This window comes from Eleutherodactylus coqui, chromosome 8, assembly GCF_035609145.1.
Source record: "Eleutherodactylus coqui strain aEleCoq1 chromosome 8, aEleCoq1.hap1, whole genome shotgun sequence".
Lineage (NCBI taxonomy): Eukaryota > Metazoa > Chordata > Amphibia > Anura > Eleutherodactylidae > Eleutherodactylus > Eleutherodactylus coqui.
Genome location: NC_089844.1, coordinates 161476201 through 161493442, shown reverse-complemented (window position 1 = coordinate 161493442; position 17242 = coordinate 161476201). Strand labels below are relative to the sequence as shown.

At 45.5% G+C, this 17242-nt stretch overlaps 1 protein-coding gene across 1 annotated transcript in view; it reads left to right on the top strand.

The window, feature by feature from the left end:
* The window catches only part of LOC136577981 (uncharacterized), a 63132-nt gene that overhangs the window by 1619 nt on the left and 44271 nt on the right, over positions 1-17242 (top strand). The window contains exons 2-4 of the mRNA XM_066577892.1: positions 4224-4553; positions 13742-13914; positions 16542-16830. Coding sequence (XP_066433989.1) covers positions 4224-4553; positions 13742-13914; positions 16542-16830 — 792 coding nt within the window. The remainder of the gene's footprint in view (positions 1-4223; positions 4554-13741; positions 13915-16541; positions 16831-17242) is intronic.

Sequence of the window (17242 nt, the reverse complement as noted above, 5' to 3'; positions counted from 1 at the left end):
AATGGCGGACGCATGCGCAAAAGCTGTGGATTGCCAGAATAATTTAAATTCTCCCTGCTCCTGGCTACAAAACGTAGCCAAGAGCATGGAGATTTCACAGAGGGCCGCGGTGAGCGGTTCCTGGTCATGTGTTTGCCATTATCCAATAATGGCGATCACGTAAAAGTAAAAAAAAAAAATTGAAACTTCATCTCCCCTCACTGATGCGATCGGTGAGAGGAAATGAAACTATTTGAACTTCGACGCGATCCTCCTCCGTGGACATTCCCGAATTCTGCACATGCGATTGCCGGCAAAAAGCCAGACACATGCGCAGGAGTCGGGGAGCCCAGGAAATTTAAAATCTCCTTGCTCCCAGCGACCAACAGTCACCGAGAGTCTGGAGCAGTGACGGGTGGCCTCGTTGAGCGTTCCCCAGTCACGTGATAAAAAGGTAGCGATCTACCTTTGGCCGGTCTCACATGACCGGATAGGAATTACGGATTCCGCATGCGTCTGATCCGCGGTATTACACGGATCAATCACATTGGATTACACAATTCTGCTCACATTAGTGGGTTGGAATTGTGTAATCCACTCGCAGAAAAGAGAACGCAGCATGTTCTATTTTACCGTGGATATCCGTAACATAGAGCCCATTGTGCTCTATGGTCGCGGATATACCCGCAGCCCATACGCAACTACATTGTGTACGCGCTGCGGGTACCCGCGTCATCGCTAAGCGACGGTGCGGGAAATACAAACAAAAAAAAAGGTGTACTGCGCATGACCGCCTGTGTGAGTACGCAGTTATGTGCAGTACATTACGCGGCCGTACGCAGGGTCACAGCCGGCTCACAGCTGGGATCCACTGCGGGCCTCCTGCACCCGCGTGAGCCCGGCGTTATTCAGACCGCTACCTGTAATACGTAATTTACAAGAAGCCCGGGGAACGCTCGCCTTCCTGCAGTTCCAGGAGCAGCTTGTTAAGCGCCTTCTGTGTGAGACCGCCGCACCTCAGCAGGCTTACGGAGACTCACGGAATGCCACTTTTTACACCCCATACCCGCCACTGAGGTAAAAAAAAGCCCCTCAAAATACATGAGAGGAGGAGGGATACCGGTTTTATTGCCCCATGGGCCCATTCCAACCAGCCTCCGTAATTACCCCTGTCTTCGGAAATACTACACAGTTCACATTATTACTTTTATCTAAGATTTGCGAATGCCAAAAAGGGCGCGGAGTGTGTGTGGGGGAGGAGGGGGGGGGAATTTTTAGGGAGTCAATTTTTATTCCGTACAAATAAGCAATGGGGCCTGGAATTTATTCTGTTGTGCCCTAAAATCCAACAGGTGTTCCGTCCTTTATAGGCCTTGCCATGCGTCCTGTAAGTAGATTAGGGCCACAATGGGTATGTTTCTGAACTGGGGACAAACGGGGGTATCCATTTTGGGGTGAATGTCTTCATTCCTATGTAAACTGGTCAAAAAAACTGTTTTTAAATTGAAAAAATTGCCAAAAAAATTGAAAATCGTAACTTTTTCCTTCTGCTTTGCTTAGATTCATTCAATACTGTGGGGTCAAAATACGCAGTACACCCCTAGATGAATTCGTTAAGGGGTCTAGTTTTCAAAATGGGGTAATTTGAGGGGGTTCTTTATAGTTTTGGCCGCTCAATGGCTCCATAAGTGGGCAATGGGGCCTGAAATTTATTCAGTGGTACCCTGAAATCCAACGGGTGTTCCCTCCTTTATAGGCCTTGCCATGGGTCCTGTAAGTCTATTAGGGCCACAATGGGTATGTTTCTGAACACGGGACAAACAGGGGTATCCATTTTGGGGTGAAAGCCTTCATTTATATGTGGGCTGTACAAAAAAAACCTGTTTTTAAATTGACACAATAGCCCAAAAAATGAAAATCGTAATTTTTTCCTACTGCTTTGCTTAGATCTATTCAAAAATTGTAGGGTTAAAATACACAGTACACCCCTAAATAAATTCGATAAGGGGTCTAGTTTTCAAAATGGGGTCATTTGTTGCGGTTCTCTATGGTTTTGGCCGCTCAAGAACTCTACAAGTGGGCAATGGCGCCTAAAAGGACTTCAAGCAAAATCTATGTTCTGAAAGCCACCGATTACTCCTTTCATTTTGGGCCCCGTTGTGCATGCGGACATAATATTAGGGCCACAATGGGTATGTTTCTGAAAACAGAACAAACAGGGGTATCCATTTTGGGGTGCAAGTCTTCCTTCATATATGTGCTGTTCAAAAAAAAGCTGTTTTTAAAATGACAGAATTGCCAAAAAAACAAAAATCCAAATTTTTTCCTTTTGCTTTGCTTGAATTTATTCAAAAACTGTGGGGTCAAAATACGCAGTACACCCCTAGATAAATTCTCTAAGGAGTCTAGTTTTCAAAATGGGGTCATTTGTGGGGGTTCTCTATGGTTTTGGGCGCTCAAGAACTCTACAAGTAGGCAATGGGGCCTAAAAGGACTTCAAGCAAAATTTGTGTTCCGAAAACCACCAGTCGCTCGTATCATTTTGGGCTCCGTTGTGTATCCAGACATAAGATTAGGGCCACAAGGGGTATGTCTCTGAACACAGGACAAACAGGGGTATCCATTTTTGGGTGCAAGTCTTCATTCATATGTGTGCTGTACAAAAAAAGAGGTTTTTAAAATGACAGAATTGCTGAAAAAACGAAAATCGCAATTTTTTCCTTTTGCTTGGTTTGAATTCATTCAAAAACTGTGGGGTCAAAATATGCAGTACACCCCTAGATAAATTCCTTAAGGGGTTTAGTTTTCAAAATGGGGTCATTTGTGGGGGTTTTCTATGGTTTTGGGCGCTCAAGAACTCTACATGTGTGCAATGGGGCCTATTGCAAGACACTGACTACTCCTTTCATTTTGGGCCCCGTTGTGGACTCAGATATAACAATAGGGCCACAATGGGTATGTTTCTGAACACGGGAGAAATAGGGGTATCCATTTTGGGGTGTAAATCCTGATTTTCATGTAAACTATAGGAAAAAAATATGTCTTTAAAATGACATATTAGCAAAAATATGAAATTTTACTTTTTCTCCTCTAAATTGAATTAATTCCTGAAAAAAACTGTGGGGTCAAAATACTCATGACACCCCTCAGTGAATACACTAAGGGGTGTAGTTTTTAAAATGGGGTCATTTGGGGGGGGGTATCTATTATTCTGACACTCATGAGCCTTTCCAATCGTGGCTTGGTATAGGAAAACAAAGTGTTCCTCAAAATGCTAAAAAGTAATGTTAAATTTGTACGTCTCCTAAATGGTTAAAAAAAACGAAAGTTTTTCCAATGTGCACCCAAAATAAAGTAAACGGGTGGAAATATAAATCTTAGCAAAAATTTCTATATTATGTTTGCACATATTTAAGATATTGCAGTTGGAAATGTGAAAAAATGACGACTTTTTCAAAATTTTCCCAATTTTGGCGATTTTAATAAATAAACACAAATTCTATCGGTCTATTTTTTTCCGCCTAAATGAAGTACAACATGTGGCGAAAAAACAATGTCAGAATCGCTTGGATATGCAAAACCTTTCTGGTGTTTTTCCATGTTAAAGTGACACATGTCAGATTTGCAAAATTTGGCCTGGTCATTAAGGCGCAAATAGGCTTGGTCACTAAGGGGTTAAAATCCATTTTCTCCACTCCCACCTAGATTTTTTCCCTCCTAGTTGTGGAGCTTCCAGTGATTAACACAGAGAGAAATTGAAATATCCACCAGGATATTTGGAGAAAGATTTCACCAGGATATTTTTGTAATAGAACAAAGATATCAGGGCCGTTGGAATGAAGCAATGCTTGCGGATTACTGCTGGTCTGTGTGTAGGGATGCTCCGGAACTCACTTATAAGAGGCAAGCCAAAAGAAAGCAATCTCATGAAGTCACCACATGATTTTCTTCACACCGAACCACCTGCCAAGAATTCTTCTATCAATTTAGAACTCTAAGAATGTAACTGTCATAAAAAAATTTCAAATGCACTTTCAATGTTGTTAACATATGTAATTATGTATCATTTTCTCTTAATCCATTAAAATAATATACTTCCACCTATTGTATATCACCAAAACTAGAGCTAATAAAAAATCTTCTTTGACAAATGAGGTTAAGGAAAAATTCCAAAATATTTTTTTTGTTGGCCAATGTAATAGACGGTGGTTACATAATGACTATATACATGTTATTGTCCACAGTGTCACCACTTGTCCTGACTGGACCATCTGTACACGCTACCAGTCTGGGGTCTAACGCTCTGGTTCCCTGCAAGTTCACAGTGGACAATCCTCCTGTAGATCTCACACATCTAATGATATTCTGGCTGTTTCAAGATAAAGAAATCCTGAGCTATAATGAAACTGTGAGGAGAACGTCTTCTAGATATTCCCTGAGCACCGAAGCATTAAGTACTGGGATCGCTAACCTGACTGTTTCCAATATCCAAATACCTGATGGTGGGATGTACAAGTGTTCAGTGATCTACAAGTCAGACAGGAAGGAGAAGACGGTCAGGTTGGACATTGAAGGTAAGTGGATTATTTGTGGAAATTTATCCTAAATACGTTTTGTTAGAGAGACTGAAGAAATACAAATGTCTACGTCCATCAGCCTATAGGTAAAGCAGTATTTCAGACTTTTACAACTGACTATCCTCAGGATTGGTGATCAGTAGTTGATTAACAGCATCCTCCGCTCGGGATCCCAGTCAATCAGCTCATCTTCCGGCCTGCTGTTAGCACAAGGGGACTAGACATCAGTGGTCAGTGGAGGAAGTGTAAACGCTGCCTTACCCCTGTTAAAATCAATGAGAGCTCTTCACTTCTATCACACTTCCTGCTCCTCATTTAACTGAGACAGATTTTATCCGCATGCATAAGTTGTGGGTGGGGGTGGTGCAGGGTTCACTGGCAAACCATTCCAAAAACTTCTTAGGAAGGGCCTTGGTTGTAGTGTAATTAGCCAGTGGCACGATAACAGGCTGAACTAGATGGATGTTGCCTCCTTTTGGCCTAATATACTATGTTACGATGATAGTGGGAGACTTTCTTATATACGTTTGATAAATTTGCTTGAGGAATTTCATCTAATGTTATGGCCCCAATAATGACGACAATTACTCTGGGGAACAATTTTGAATACATTTTTTACTTCATTTTTTTATTTAAGCCTGGGTTGAGTGGCGCACTAGTGTTCCCATATTGGCAGCGAGGGGAGGGGTGGAAGATGAGCTTAGCGACTGGTGATAGGTTACTTGGCTAGGCAATTCAGTTATACTTGCGACAGTGTGGTGGGGAGTTGTGTGCCGCTACACATAGTGAATTAGAAAAATGTATTTCTATTTACACACTTATTTCCTTTTTCTCTGATCATGTCTGTATCTACTATTTCTTGTTGTAAGTACCTAAACAGCCCTGATTCCTTTTGCTATATCTGTGGCAGTTTCACCATTGCCATTCATAGGGGGAACATCAGCACATTTGTCAAGCAAGTCTATTTTGCACATTTCAAAGTTAAATGTGGTGATCAAGATAAGTCTTGGGCCCCTCACAAGGTGTGCAAGAAGTGTGTTAAGAGTTTACAGATGTAGACGAAAGGAACCCGTGATAAGTTGCCATTTGGTATACCCAGGGGCGTAACTATAGAGGATGCAGGGGATGCGGTTGCACCCAGGCCCAGGAGCCTTAGGGGGGCCCATAAGGCCTCTCTTCTCCATATAGGGAGCCCAGTACTATGAATGAAGCATTATGTTTAGGGGCCCTGCTATAGGTTTTGCATTGGGGCCCAGGAGCTTCAAGTTACGCCTCTGGGTATACCTATGGTTTGGTGTGAGCCAAGAGATCATGTCAGTGACTGTTAATTTTGTATAGTGAAAAATTCAGGATATAACGAGGAAAATAAATGCGAACAAGGGTATCCTAATCAGCTCTACATCCAGTGTCTCATTCAGCTAAAATCCGAGGGCAAGTTTTCGTTGAACTACCCTGAACTAGAGATGAGCGAGCACCAAAATGCTCGGGTGCTCGCTACTCGGGACGAAAATTTTGCGATGCTCGAGGGTTCGTTTCGAGTAACGAACCCCATTGAAGTCAATGGGCGACTCGAGCATTTTTGTATTTCGCCGATGCTCACTAAGGTTTTCATTGGTGAAAATCTGGGCAATTCAAGAAAGTGATGGGAACGACACAGCAACGGATAGGGCAGGCGAGGGGCTACATGTTGGGCTGCATCTCAAGTTCCCAGGTCCCACTATTAAGCCACAATAGCGGCAAGAGTGGGCCCCCCCTCCCAACAATTTTTACTTCTAAAAAGCCCTCATTAGCAATGCATACCTTAGCTAAGCACCACACTACCTCCAACAGAGCACAATCACTGCCTGCATGACACTCCGCTGCCACTTCTCCTGGGTTACATGCTGCCCAACCTCCCCGCACGACCCAGTGTCCACAGCGCACACCAAATTGTCCCTGCGCAGCCTTCAGCTGCCCTCATGCCACACCACCCTCATGTCTATTTATAAGTGCGTCTGCCATGAGGAGGAACCGCAGGCACACACTGCAGAGGGTTGGCACGGCTAGGCAGTGACCCTCTTTAAAAGGGGCGGGGCGATAGTCCACAATGCTGTACAGAAGCAATGAGAAATCCAATCCTGTGCCACCTCCATCAGGAGCTGCACACGTGGGCATAGCAATGGGGAACCTATGTGCCACACACTATTCATTCTGTCAAGGTGTCTGCATGCCCCAGTCAGACCGGGGTTTTTTATAAATAGTCACAGGCAGGTACAACTCCGCAATGGGAATTCTGTGTGCACCCACAGCATGGGTGGCTCCCTGGAACCCACCGGCAATACATAAATATATCCCATTGCATTGCCCATCACAGCTGAGGTAATGTCATGTTTAATGCAGGTGGGCTTCTGCCCACACTGCATGCCCCAGTCAGACTGGGGTTCTTTAGAAGTGGACACATGCAGTTACAACTCCGTGTGGACCGACAGCATGGGTGGTGCCAGGAAGCCACCGGCGGTACATAAATATATCCCATTGCAGTGCCCATCACAGCTGATTTAACGTCAGCTTTAATGCAGGTGGGCAAAAAATTAATTGGATTACACTGTAGGCGAGGGCCCCAAAAAATTGGTGTACCAACAGTACTAATGTACCTCAGAAAAATTGCCCATGCCCAATCAAGAGGGCAGGTGAAACCCATTAATCACTTTGGTTAATGTGGCTTAATTTGTAACTAGGCCTGGAGGCAGCCCAGTTAAAATAAAAATTGGTTCAGGTGCAAGTTTCAACGCTTTAATGAGCATTGAAACGTATAAAAATTGTTTACAAAAATTATATGACTGAGCCTTGTGGGCCTAAGAAAAATTGCCCGTTCGGCGTGATTACGTGAGGTTTCAGGAGGAGGAGCAGGAGGAGGAGGATGAATATAATACACAGATTGATGAAGCTAAAAGGTCCCCATTTTTTATGGTGATAGAGAACAATTCTTCCATCCGCGGGTGCAGCCTACGTATTGCTTAGGTACCGCTGCTGTCCGCTGGTGGAGAAGAGAAGTCTGGGGAAATCCAGGCTTTGTTCATCTTTATGAGTGTAAGCCTGTCGGCACTGTCGGTTGACAGGCGGGTACGCTTATCCGTGGTGATTCCCCAGCCACACTAAACACCCTCTCTGACAAGACGCTAGCCGCAGGACAAGCAAGCACCTCCAGGGCATACAGCGCAAGTTCAGGCCACGTGTCCAGCTTCGACACCCAGTAGTTGTAGGGGGCAGAGGCGTCACGGAGGACGGTCATGCGATCGGCTACGTACACCCTCACCATCCTTTTACAGTGCTCCCGCCGACTCAGCCTTGACTGGGGAGCGGTGACACAGTCTTGCTGGGGAGCCAGAAAGCTGTCAAAGGCCTTAGAGAGTGTTCCCCTGCCTGTGCTGTACATACTGCCTGATCTCCACGCCTCCCCTGCTACCTGGCCCTCAGAACTGCGCCTTCTGCCACTAGCGCTGTCGGATGGGAATTTTACCATCAGTTTGTCCGCCAGGGTACTGTGGTATAGCATCACTCTCGAACCCCTTTCCTCTTCGGGTATGAGAGTGGAAAGGTTCTCCTTATACCGTGGGTCGAGCAGTGTGTACACCCAGTAATCCGTAGTGGCCAGAATGCGTGTAACGCGAGGGTCACGAGAAAGGCATCCTAACATGAAGTCAGCCATGTGTGCCAGGCTACCTGTACGCAACTCATGGCTGTCCTCACTAGGAAGATCACTTTCAGGATCCTCCTCCTCCTCCTCCTCCTCCTCCGCAGGCCATACACGCTGAAAGGATGACAAGCAAGCAGCATGGGTTCCCTCAGCAGTGGGCCAAGCTGTCTCTTCCCCCTCCTCCTCATGCTCCTCCTCCTCCTTCTCAATGCGCTGAGATATAGACATGAGGGTGCTCTGACTATCCAGCGACATACTGTCTTCCCCCGCCTCCGTTTCCGAACGCAAAGCGTCTGCCTTTGTGCTTTGCAGGGAACTTCTCAAGAGGCATAGCAGAGGAATTGTGACGCTAATGATTGCAGCATCGCCGCTCACCATCTGGGTAGACTCCTCAAAGTCTCCAAGGACCTGGCAGATGTCTGCCAACCAGGCCCACTCTTCTGTAAAGAATTGAGGAGGCTGACTCCCACTACGCCGCCCATGTTGGAGTTGGTATTCCACTATAGCTCTACACTGCTCATAGAGCCTGGCCAACATGTGGAGCGTAGAGTTCCACCGTGTGGGCACGTCGCACAGCAGTCGGTGCACTGGCAGATCAAACCGATGTTGCAGGGTGCGCAGGGTGGCAGCGTCTGTGTGGGACTTGCGGAAATGTGCGCTGAGCCGGTGCACCTTTCCGAGCAGGTCTGATAAGCGTGGGTAGCTTTTCAGAAAGCGCTGAACCACCAAATTAAAGACGTGGGCCAGGCATGGCACGTGCGTGAGGCTGCCGAGCTGCAGAGCCGCCACCAGGTTACGGCCATTGTCACACACGATCATGCCCGGTTGGAGGCTCAGCGGCGCAAGCCAGCGGTTGGTCTGCTCTGTCAGACCCTGCAGCAGTTCGCGTGCCGTGTGCCTCTTCTCTCCTAAGCTGAGTAGTTTCAGCACGGCCTGCTGACGCTTACCCACCGCTGTGCTGCCACGCCGCGCGACACCGACTGCTGGCGACGTGCTGCTGCTGACACATCTTGATTGCGAGACAGAGGTTGCATAGGAGGAGGAGGAGGTGGGTGGTTTAGTAGAGGAAGCATACACCGCCGCAGACACCACCACCGAGCTGGGGCCCGCAATTCTGGGGGTGGGTAGGACGTGAGCGTTCCCAGGCTCTGACTCTGTCCCAGCCTCCACTAAATTCACCCAATGTGCCGTCAGGGAGATATAGTGGCCCTGCCCGCCTGTGCTTGTCCACGTGTCCGTTGTTAAGTGGACCTTGGCAGTAACCGCGTTGGTGAGGGCGCATACAATGTTGCGGGAGACGTGGTCGTGCAGGGCTTGGACGGCACATCGGGAAGCCTAGTGGCGACTGGGAACCGAGTAGCGCCGGGCCGCCGCCGCCATCATGCTTTTGAAAGCCTCCGTTTCCACAAGCCTATACGGCAGCATCTCCAGGCTGATCAATTTGGCTATGTGCACGTTTAACGCTTGAGCGTGCGGGTGCGCGGCGGCGTACTTGCGCTTGCACTCCAACACTTGCGCTAGCGACAGCTGGACGGTGCGCTGAGAGACATTGGTGGATGGGGCCGAGGACAGCGGAGGTGAGGGAGTGGGTGCAGGCCAGGAGACGGTAGTGCCTGTGTCCTGAGAGGGGTGTTGGATCTCAGTGGCAGGTTGGGGCACAGGGGGAGAGGCAGTGGTGCAAACCGGAGGCGCTGAACGGCCTTCATCCCACCTTGTGGGGTGCTTGGCCATCAGATGTCTGCGCATGCTGGTGGTGGTGCCTCCCCGGCTGATCTTGGCGCGACAAAGGTTGCACACCACTGTTCGTCGGTCGTCTGCACTCTCAGTGAAAAACTGCCAGACCTTTGAGCACCTTGGCCTCTGCAGGGTGGCATGGCGCGAGGGGGCGCTTTGTGAAACAGTTGGTGGATTATTCGGTCTGGCCCTGCCTCTACCCCTGGCCACCGCACTGCCTCTTCCAACCTGCCCTGGTGCTGCACTTGCCTCCCTTCTCTGAAGACCTGTCCTCAGTTGGCGTAGCAAACCAGGTGGGGTCAGTCACCTCATCGTCCTGCTGCTCTTCCTCCGAATCCTCTGTGCGCTCCTTCCTCGGACTTACTGCAATTACTACTACCTGACTGATAGACAACTGTGTCTCATCGTCGTCGTCCTCCTCACCCACTGAAAGCTCTTGAGACAGTTGCCGGAAGTCCCCATCCGCATCCCCCGGACCCCGGGAACTTTCCAAAGGTTGGGCATCGGTCACGACAAACTCCTCCGGTGGGCTAGGAACCATTGCTGCCCATTCTGGGCAGGGGCCCGAGAACAGTTCCTGGGAGTCTGCCTGCTCCTCAGAATGTGTCATCGTAATGGAGTGAGGAGGCTGGGAGGAAGGAGGAGCAGCAGCCAGAGGATTCAGAGTTGCAGCAGTGGACGGCGCAGAACTGTGGGTGGTCGATAGATTGCTGGATGCACTTTCTGCCATCCACGACAGGACCTGCTCACACTGCTCATTTTCTAATAAAGGTCTACCGCGTGGACCTATTAATTGTAAGATGAATGTGGGGACGCCAGAAACGTGCCTCTCTCCTAATCCCGCAGCAGTAGGCTGCGATACACCTGGATCAGGAGCTCGGCCTGTGCCCACACCCTCACTTGGGCCTCCGTGTCCTCGCCCGCGTCCACGTCCTCTAGGCCTACCCCTACCCCTCAGCATGGTGTATTACCAGTAGTGCAGAAACAGAACGCTGTAATTAAATGTGCCGCTTATTGGCCTGTGGTTGGAGGCTGACTTCGCTTACGGAACGCACAGCGGAGCCAGGAAACACTTTTGCGCAAGCCTGCTGTAACACTTAGCTGCGTATTAATTAGGACTACTACCCTCAGCAGAGACGCAGTACACTGAGGACGGTCACAGGCAGCCCAAATAGATTTTTTTCCCCAAATTTTTTGGAAAAAGCCCACTGCCTATATAGACAGTATATCTCTTTCCCCTTTCCCACTGTCCCTGCCTCACCAGTACTGGCCCTATACTATGTAAAATTACTGCAGACTGAGGACGCAATGCTCTGCACGGCCGATATACAAAAAAAAAAAATGTGCAACACTGCTCACAGCAGCCTTAACAGTACTGCACACGGTCAGATGTGGCCCTAAGAAGGACCGTTGGGGTTCTTGAAGCCTAAAATAACTCCTAACACTCTCCCTATAGCAGCTCCAGCAAGACAGCACTTTCCCTGATCTATGTCAGAATGCATCTGTGGCGAGCCGCGGGAGGGGCCGATTTAAATACTCGGGTGACACCTGATCTCGCCAGCCACTCAGTGCAGGGGGGTGGTATAGGGCTTGAACGTCGCAGGGGGAAGTTGTAATGCCTTCCCTGTCTTTCTATTGGCCAGAAAAGCGCGCTAACGTCTCAGAGATGAAAGTGAAAGTAACTCGAACATCGCGTGGTGCTCGCCTCGAGTAACGAGCATCTCGAACACGCTAATACTCGAACGAGTATCAAGCTCGGACGAGTACGTTCGCTCATCTCTACCCTGAACATGATTATGGTGGAGAACTTAGTGGCAGCAATGATGAAGATGACTTAGTTTTTACGCGATTTGATCAGCATGAGCTGAATGATTGGGCATGAGATTTGGGCCTATCAAAAAAGACTTCAGAACTCCTCGCATCAAGACTGCATGAGAAAAATGTGCTTGAAAAAATAACAAAGATATCCTACTTTCAATCTAGAGAAATAGCATTTCTCAAATACTTTAGAAGTGACAGTGGCTTTGTGTGTTGCCATAACATACATGTTTTAATGGAGGATTTGGAAATCCAATCTATAACTCATCTGAATGGCGACTGTTTATCGATAGCTCAACGCAGAGCTTAAAGTGTGTCCCCCTCCACAATGGAAATTTATTTGGTGCAGTCCCAATTGGCCATTCAGTTTCTCTTTGTGAAGATTATGGAAATCTAAAGAGTCACTGAGTTGTTGCTATATCCTCATTTAAAAAAAAAAAGTCTGTGTGTTTAACCCCATAAGGACATGGCCTATTTTGGGCTTAAGGACGCAACGATTTTTGGCGGACTTTGATCTCCAATTTTCAAAAGCCATAACTTTTTAACTTTTCTGTCAACGCGGCTGTATAAGGGCTTGTTTTTTGCGTGGTGAACCGTAGTTCTTGATGATGCCATTTTTGGGTACCTAGACTATATTGTGAAACTTATTATTTTTTGTTATGACAACAGGGAGAGAAAACGCATCAATTCTGCAATAGATTTTTGGTGTTTTTTTTTTTACAGAGTTAATCATGCAACATAAATGACACACTACATTTTTTTCTGCGGGCCGGTATGGTTACAACCATACCAAAATTCTTATGTTTTTTAGGTTTTTCCACTTTTCTAAAATAAAACCACTTTTTTGGTAACGAGACAAGCTGTAGTTTTTATTGGTACCATTTTGGGGTACATACAGCTTTTTTGATCACTTTTATTGTGTTCTTTGGGAGGCAAAATGCTAAAAATTAGCATTTTGCCTCAGTTTTTTAGTGTTTTTTTACGCTTTTTGCCATGCAGGATAAAAACATGTGCAACTTAATGTACATGTCGTGAAGGACACAACAATACCAAATATGTGGGTTTTTAATTGTTTTACCTTTTTTATGCTAATATGAGAAAAAGCACCCAAAAAGGTTTTTTATTTTTTACTTTTTTTTATTTACATTTTTTGTACATTATTTTGATCTTTTTTTACACCATCTGTGTCCCTCTGGGGGACTTTCACCATTGCACCGATGATGACTGTGATAAGGCATTGCAGGACTTCTCTCCTGCAATGCCTTATCGCTTATTACAGCGATCACAGGCACTGGCAATACTGGACGCTGGTATCTGGCATCCTGTTACCATGGCAACCAGCCAGGCTCTCTGCAATTATATCGTTCGAGCCAGACAACGTTACAGAGCGCGCTCCCTCTGTGAACCCTTCCCATGCCGTGATCTACATAGGTTGCGGCAGGGAAGGGGTTAACAGTGAGGGGCGCATCTGACAGCCGTCTCTCGCTGCTGGATAGCGCATGATCGCTTATGATTTGAGAAAAATTGTGTGTATCTTGTATCTTAAAAAATTGATGTGATAGAGAAAAACTGGATTCCTTTTTGGATTCATAAGCCAAATGTTAGTGGGAAAAAAAACAAAACAAGTGTAAGATCGAAGTCAATGAAAATTGTGTCCCCCCCAGAGTTATTTTTCAATGATTTGTCACACAGATTACTGCTTGACCCCATAGAATGTCTAATAATGGGAATTATTTTAATGCGGTCATTAATTCTACCGAAGATAAACGTAGTCACGCTCCCACAAATGAACCACATACATAATAAGCTCTTCAATGCCTTTGCAACAAACTGATAATAATCTCTATCATGCCCGGGTGATTATGGACCTGCAATTATAAACACTGCCTATTTCCAAAAATGGGCAAAGACCCTCACGATGTAACGACATACCACCCTATTTCATTAACAAATACAGATTTAAAACTTATAGCTAAGATCATGGCAGAAGAACTGGCCATTGTTATGCCGCGCCTGATCTCACCTGTACAGGTGGGCTTTGTTAATCGTAGATCAGACGTTACCAACATCCATAAAATACTGGCAATTCACAACAACTTCAAACTGCGCCCAGAATCACACATGTCCCCGGTGATACGGACAGAAAGGCCTTGACAAAATATCTTGGAAATGGTTGGTAGAAGTGATGTGATGTTCAGGATGGGCTTCTATGGGTCTTTCTGCTTGTATCTATGGATATTATACCAATCGCAGAAGGCACAAATGTATGCACCAGGTTTCCTTTTGACCAAATTTACATTAAACAAGGAGACTAGACAGGAATGCCCATTTTCATCACTTTAACATTGCGATAGAACCGTTAGTACATGCTATGGAGGAGGATATTGAGATGGAGGATATTAAGATATCCAATGCAAAAGTCAAATCGATGTTTTTTGCCTAATATGTTCCGCTTACCTTGGCCCGACCAGAGAGAGATCTAAAAGTAATCTCCTTTCTAGAAATCTTTGGGAACACTCAGGATTTAAAGTTAATTCTTCCAAATATGCATTATTAGATATTTCTCCACAAACCACTTTGCATAGACTTGACCTTAAAAAAATCCCAGTCAAACTCGTAACTACATCTTTTAAGTAGTTAGGTATACATATGGGGAAAACACCGGAGCCTAACCCTGATTATCCCTGCGGAATAAGTTAGCGCTATACGAAAAAAGATTATCTCTCGCTAGTAACAAAAATGTTATGCGCTCCATAGATGGATGAATCTTCCCCGTCCCTCTTAGGAAGATGTCCCCTAGTAAAGATCAGTTTCCCATGACTTCTGTATCCACTGCAAACTATCCCACTGATATTAAAATGGAAAGATGTACAGACCCTTCAGTCTCCCTTCTTGAGCTTTCTGTAGAAGAACAAATGCCCACATATTTCTTTGAACAAACTTAGGCTTTCCAAGGAAAAGAGATGGAATCAATTTCCATCTGTAAATATAATTTAGCAAGCCTTTTCCTCTATTAAATGGACTGGCTTCAGAGCACAAACCAAAATATAGAAACCAATCTATTGCATCCTTGGATTGTGAATGCTATATTTCATACAGGCTTCTCTAAACTCCCCTTATTAGTCAAAAGATCACTTCTGGCTAGGGATACCATTGCTATATGGAAAATATTACAGAAAGCATGCAGGCTATCCCTTCAGTTGTCAAAACATATAACTGTGTGGAATTACCCTAAATGTATTACAGGTCATGAAAACAAACTCTTTGCACTTTGGCGCAATTAAAAAATTGAAAAGGTAACCTAACTCCTATATCCCCGAAGAAACTAGGTATATGTCTTTCACAGAACTGTAGATGCTGTATGATATTTCCCCATCCCACTTCTCCTATAAGGTCAACTTTGGGGATTTTTGAAAAATAGACTAGCTGATATAACCAAGCTGCATGCTACTAACTCAATAGACTCATCCATAAGTTCCCCTGCTAAGAGATACTTAATCTCCACCCTATATTTCCAAATCAGGAAAAATTCTGCTGACAGAAGTTACTCCTCCTTCTCTCAGAGATGGATGCGAGCATTAGAAGATGTTATTAGTGAAATTAGTGTCAAAATACTTGAAGGTCATTGCTAATGAAAACTGGAGAGAATCACATCCTAAATTAATGCGTGGAGTCATGTATGGCTTTAATATGCCCTCCCACCCTTATAACCTTATTACATGGCTGTCCTAAAAATTCTCAATTGCAGTCTGGCATACTTCATGGTCTGTGGTCATGTCCTAAACTCCAACAATATTGGGCAGAGATTGGAACCTTCATATATAAAGTATGTCTCCACAAACATACATATTCCATGCTTCACCGCCCACAATGAAAATGACAAAAATGGTGGATATTGCCATTTTTATAAGTAAGCGCTGTTTATTACATTACAGAGCTCAGACCACCTGCTGTGCTCAGCATACAGCTCCCGAAGGCCATTTTACACGCAAATGAAACTGATAAAGTGCTAATGAACATTAGTCTCCATTAACACTTTATGCAAGAATATTGCTAAAACTGTCAATCTTTCAATCGTGTAAATAAGCCTTTAGTAAATCTTCCTCTTCACATAATATATTTCAAACATTGTATATGTCAGTAATGGCGAGCCTTTTAGAGACCAAGTGTCCAAACTGCAACGCAAAACTCGCATATTTGTTGCAAAGTGCCAACACACCAGGGACTGGGCTTATCACGACGTATGATTTTCCTCGATCATTGTAAAAAGGACAGGGAGGAACGCCCTGTTTCTTTTTTCTCTCGCTGGAACACTGAAGTATCAATGGTGTGGATTTTGACTGGTTTTTGTTGGATGCGCAAATGCTGTGTAATTTGCCACCGAAATTTCCACTGCAGACATCCAGCAGCATTTCCGCCATGTGTAAACATACCCTAAGTCAGCTTCAGGTATGCTGTCACGTGCATAGTGGTTTCCATACTAATAGTGTCCCCTATATCATGCCCCAGTAGTAATAATGGCCCCCACAGTGGCCTCAGTAGTTATAGTTACCCCCTATATTGGCCCAAGTAGTAATAGTGACCCCCATAGTGGCCTCAGTAGTAATAATGTCCCCTCTATCAGCCCCAGTAGTAAAAGTGCCCCCTTGAAACCAATATACTGAGAGCCCCCTCTGCTACGGATGCCATAGGTTCGCATTACAGGTATATATGTTAAAAGCATAATTGTATTCACATGTTTATCAGCTTCCCCGCAGGTGACCATCACTGGTACAACTGTTGTACTGAATGAGGAGAGCATCCTGCGCTGCTCTGTCACTGGATTCTACCCCGTGGACATTAGTATTAAATGGTTCCGGGGCAGAGAGATGCTGAGGGATGTCACTGTGGATGAACCCCGGAGGAACTCAGATGGAAGGTACAGTGTGGACAGCACCGCGACCATAACCCCCACCGAGGAGGACAGAGAGCAGAACTTCTCATGTAGGGTCCAACATGAGTCTCTAAAGAAGCCTCTCCAGGAAGAATTCCGCCTTATCACTGAAGGTAACATGTTAGTAGTATCGCTGTGCATATATACATATAGTTATAAAAAGTGATCACTGCTAATATATGTAATGATGGGCTGTTATAGGAATAATTGGGTCGGGAGTGATCAGCCTGATTTTCCAAAAATAGAGAATCGGAATAACCTGATCCCAGTTGTCATTGAAGTCAATAGGATTAAAAATGATTCACTTCTTTGCCCTCCAGAAGGTCCCAAATGCACCCAAATTTCATGGGAATGCAGCCACACATCTGAGGAACATGCTAGAATGTGGTGGTGCCTCCAATAAATATATCTCAGGGATTAGTACTGTTGCCTTGCAGTGCTACTATTCTGGATTCAAATCCTGTCATGGTCAATGATAACATCTGCTTTGAGTTTGAAAAACTCTATGTAGATTTTGCCATTGGT